Here is a 5,049-nt window from a genome sequence, read left to right on the forward strand (position 1 = left end):
TAAAGATTATTCATTAGATTCGAATCTGTATTTTCTTTCTGAAATCCGACGAGGTATTCCGATTTCCAGCATATGAGGAGCGCATCCAAGCTCTTGTCTCCCCATCCTATTCCCCGCCCGTCATCCGCCGGGCTCTTCTTCTCCCGCTGCAAATCCTCCCTGCGACACCCACCCTTAGCCTCCCCTCCTTCCCTTTATCAAATCATTACAGAGATTTTTCCAATTCAAAACAGGGACACGCAAGATGTTTGTCAAAATGTCCCAGCAAGTAATAGCACTTTTCAAACCATTGAAAGAGGAAAGACACGACTGAATGCATGCGCATTGGAAGAAATTAGCTCAGTCGTTCAAAAGGTAACTGAAATAATCCGGTCAGATAACCAGATTCCCTTGGAGCTGCGCTTGAATGAATTGAGAATTGTATTCACTCCTGAGATTGTGGATATGGTGCTGAAGAGGTGCTTCAAAGTAGGCAGTATAGCTCTTAGATTCTTCCACTGGATAAAGCTGCAGCCTGGATTTTGCCACACAACAGAGACTTACAACACCATGGCTTACATTGCAGGTGAAGCTGGTGAATTTGATTTGATGGAGAAGCTGATGGAGGATATGGATGCTGACTTGTGTTTGAAGAACATTAAGACGTGGACAATTCTTATTTCGCATTATGCAAATGCGAAGAAGATTGGTAAAGCTCTGTGGACGTTTGAGGAAATGAGGAAATCTGGATGCAAGATTGATAATAGCGTTTATGAAGCAATTCTTAGGGGGCTTTTCAGTACCAGGAAGGCAGAACTAGCATTTGAGTTCTACAAAGAGATGGTTTTGAAGAAACTGAAAGTTGATATTAAGATTTATGCAATGCTAATGGATTGTCTGTCTATTGCTGGTGATATTGGCAATGTAAGGTTGGTTGCAGAAGATATGATAAAGATTGCAGAGCTCCCGGAAACTGAAGTGTTTACAATCATGATGAGGAGCTTTTGCATTTCTGGGAATGTGGATGAAGCCCAGAAGTTGTTTGAGGAGATGACGGCGAGAAATATGTCTATTGATTCAAATGTTTATGAGGTGTTAGTGAAAGGCTTGTGTAGAGCTGGAAGGATGGATGAAGCCATGGAGATTGTGGGTGATATGAAGCATATTTTGAATGCTGGTAATAGGATTTATGGGTGTTTAATTGATGGATTTTTGAGAAAAGGTAAAGTTCGGAAAGCCTTGGAACTGTTGCATGGTATGCAAGAACATGGCTGTTTACCAATGGTTTCCTCTTATACTCAAGTTCTCCAACATCTTTTCAGATTAGATCAATATGGAAAAGCTTGTCAGATATATGAGGAAATGTTGGAGAATGGCATTGAGTCTGATATTGTGGCAACCACAGCATTGGTTGCTGGTCATGTCCAACATAACAACATCTCTAAAGCATGGAGCGTTTTCAATGACATGAAAAGTAAAGGCATGATGCCTACTTGGAAGGCGTATTCGGTTTTCATTAAAGAACTTTGCAAAGCTTCAAAACCCAATGAAGCTTTTAAGCTACTAATTGAAATGTCTGCTTGTAAGATAAATCCAACTGATCATATTCTCAGGCTGGTTATCAGTTCCTTAACTAGAAATGGTGAACCGGAGAAAGCAAGAATAGTTGAGCAGCAGTGCAGATCCTTCAAACTCATTCACAGAGAGGGTGAACAATTAAACCATTTAGCTGAGCATCAACCTTTTCGTGAAGGTCGGGAGATTTCAGTCTGTTCGTCTGATCAGAATTTGGTTTGTAGACAGCCACAAAACACATTTGATGTGAACAATGCCGAAGAACTTGTCAGAGTCTTATCGTCATCAACCAATAGTGATCAATTGCTACAAAAACTGGATAGAATTGCAATTACTTTCAAACACATTTGATGTGAACGATGCCGAAGAACTTGTTAGAGTCTTATCCTCATCAACCAATAGTGATCTATTGCTACAAAAACTGGATAGAATTGCAATTACTTTCACACCCGAACTCGTACTGGCAGTTCTGCAAAGATCTCAAATACATGGCTGTGCTGCTTTGCAATTTTTTTCTTGGGTTGGTAAGCAGCCCAATTACAGCCACACCCCTGAAACATATAATATGGCTATCAAAATCTCTGGCAGTGGGAAAGATTTTAAGCATATGAGAAGCCTTTATCAGGAAATGAGGAGAAGGCATTGCTCGATAGAGCCGAATACATGGACAATCATGATATCTAAATATGGCCAAGCTGGTCTTACAGAAATTGCTTTGAATACTTTCAAGGAAATGAAGGCTGAAGGTTATCAACCAAATGGCGCCACCTTCAAGTTTCTGATTATCTTTCTTTGTGGAAAGAAAGGTCGAAAGTTGGATGAGGCAATCAAATTATTCCAACAAATGCTGTCTTCAGGCTTCATGCCAGATAAAGAGATGGTTGATATTTTTCTTTCTGCCTTATGTGAGTCAGGAAAATTTGCAGAAGCAAGAAGAGCAGTTAATTCTTTATGCAGAAGAGGGTTTAAAAACCAGATTGGTTATTCTCTTCTCATCAAGTCTTTATGCAGGGCAGGGAAAGCTGAAGAAGCTGTTAGTCTAACCAATGAACTTGAAAAGCTTGGATGTAAGGTAGATCAGTACATTTATGCAAGCATTGTTCAGGCACTTTTAAGAGATGGCAGATTAGATGCGGCCTTAGATAAGTTGGATGACATGAAAAGAGCTGGAATTCCACAGTCAGTGCAGATAAACACATCATTGATTGCCCATTTTTTCAAGCAGCGGCAGATCAAAAAGGCAATGGAGATATATAAGAAGATGAGAGAAGAAGGTTGTGAGCCAACTGTTATTACGTACTCAGCTTTAATTCGTGGGTACGTGAACATGGGGATGTTCTCAGATGCCTGGAACATCTTCCTTCGTATGAAAGTTAAAGGGCCCTTTCCTGATTTTAAGACTTACTCAATGTTCATGACTTGTCTCTGTAAACAAGGCAGGTCTGAAGATGCATTAAAACTTATTCAAGACATGTTGGAGAGCAAGATCATCCCTAGTGCAATCAATTTTAGGACTGTTTATTATGGATTAAATAGAGAGTGTAAGCAAGATCTAGCTCACATTGTACTTAGGATGAAGTGGAGTTTGAAAAAAGAAAGAATGCATTCAGTATAACAGTACATATTTCATATTTGTGTACATGAATCATTCAATTGCATGGATTAAAATTGAAGCCATCATGTTGAATCCGAAATTGTCGAGGAGGCATGCCTAAGGTATAGAGCATCACAGAGAGGAGAGTAGAGAGAGAGATAGACAGAGACAGTAATGAGTAGTAAAAAATGCATAACCTTTATCCAAGAAATGACCTAGGGGGTATGGAGCTAAGATTGCAAGTATGCCCTCTAATCATTAGTTTCTGTGAGGGTTACTTTAGTGCAAGACACGTGTATCAAATAGACTAGTTAATGTAGGTTCATCTGATTGGTACAATTCTACCAATTGGTGTGTATAGAACTGATTGTCGCATATCAGTCTGCTCAATCAGCTCTAGGCCGATCATCCCACCTTTTAGTTGATCGATCTTCAATTCAATCATACGAGCTTTTTTATGGTTAGAGGTTGATGATCGGTCGGTGAATCCTTCCATCCGCCATCATTATACTTTACCATTGGATTGCCTCGAGATTTGTACTGTCATATTTTTTGTACACATTTAGTTCTCCGATTTCTTTATTTTTAGAAAGTTGTAATGCAAAAAGAAAAAGGAAATATTTTTATGATACAAAAATATAAAAGCATGAATCCAATTAATGATGAAATAACTATTTATAAATGATTTTTCTAGATTTTCGTGCACAAATTGTTATAAATAAACTGTGTAAATACTGTTGTCACAGTTACATATGCTACTACCGTTGCCCCGAGGCCTACAGGACGTAGAACAGTCAAGTCTCCTCTGGGCCCGAGAGTACTGCCTGTTGTTGTTTATGAGGAGCTCCCGAAAAGGAATGTTGGAAAGAGATCGTTTGCCACTGAATTTGGTCTGCACCATAGGGAGCACACTTCCTTTCGACGTACTGATGTCATCACCGAGACACCACGTCTCAAGGCATCAACATCAAGGAAGAAAGTGTGAATACCTAAAGTTGTCGCACCAATACTTTCAGAAAGGTCGGGTGAGCGTGCCCTTGAAATGGATCATAAGTTCAATGCTTCGACCGTTGCCGTTACGACTGTTTCACAGAATTCCATAGACAAGAGCGTTGTTCATGAAAGCCTATCGATCTTATGCTGATTAAAGAGAAAGCAGTCGATGATAAAGTAAGGAAGCTCAGAGCTGAGATTTCAGAATTGGCAAAAGAACGAGGACTAGACATTGGCTATGACATCTGTGTGCTATGCTCCACCTTTTGTCGAGGAGAACGCCATGGATGACTTACAAAGGATCATTCAGTTGAAGGATGAGAAAATCAGCCTGATGTAAAAGAGAATGGAGGAGATGGATGCCACCAAGGCCACCATGGCTAGAGTGCATAGGCAGTTATAGTCATAGCAGATGACATATCCGGAAGTGAACCATCCCGAGATCGTGCACATTACAAATGAAAAGAAAGAAGTCGCTTCCACCAACAAGGATGAACCACAGAAGAAGGATTTATTTCAGAGTTTAATACCGGTAAAGGACATCAAGCGGTTGGTTGAGCAACAAATAAAGGAGGCCTTAGCCCAATCTAAAGGAGGTGCATCAATTTCAAAGGATAGACCTTACTCAGAGGAGTTCGATGTCGTGTCATATCCTAAGGGCTTTGTACAACTGACCTTTAAGACTTTCGATGGATTGAGAAACCCATGACAGCACGTTGCACATTTCCAGGCAAGCTGCAGCTACACGGGGGGTAATGAAGCATCGTTATTCCATCAGTTTCTGAGCAGGCACTCAAAGATCACATTTGACTAGTATGCAGAATTACCCAATGGATCATTCAAGAAATTTGAAGTCTTGGAAAACTTGTTTGTGAAAAGATTTGTCGGAGCAAAAGCACCATTTCACC

General features: G+C 40.2%; 1 protein-coding gene across 1 annotated transcript; it reads left to right on the forward strand.

Annotated features, from left to right (window-relative positions):
* Positions 1 to 52: 52 nt before the first annotated feature.
* LOC110038812 (putative pentatricopeptide repeat-containing protein At5g06400, mitochondrial) lies at positions 53 to 3,309 on the forward strand. Its single transcript, XM_020743720.1, is given in 2 exon segments — positions 53 to 1,893; positions 1,895 to 3,309. Coding segments are annotated over 2 exon segments (3,096 nt in total). The 5' UTR covers positions 53 to 72; the 3' UTR covers positions 3,170 to 3,309.
* Positions 3,310 to 5,049: the final 1,740 nt, after the last annotated feature.

This window comes from Phalaenopsis equestris, unplaced genomic scaffold (assembly GCF_001263595.1).
Source record: "Phalaenopsis equestris unplaced genomic scaffold, ASM126359v1 Scaffold233969, whole genome shotgun sequence".
NCBI lineage: Eukaryota > Viridiplantae > Streptophyta > Magnoliopsida > Asparagales > Orchidaceae > Phalaenopsis > Phalaenopsis equestris.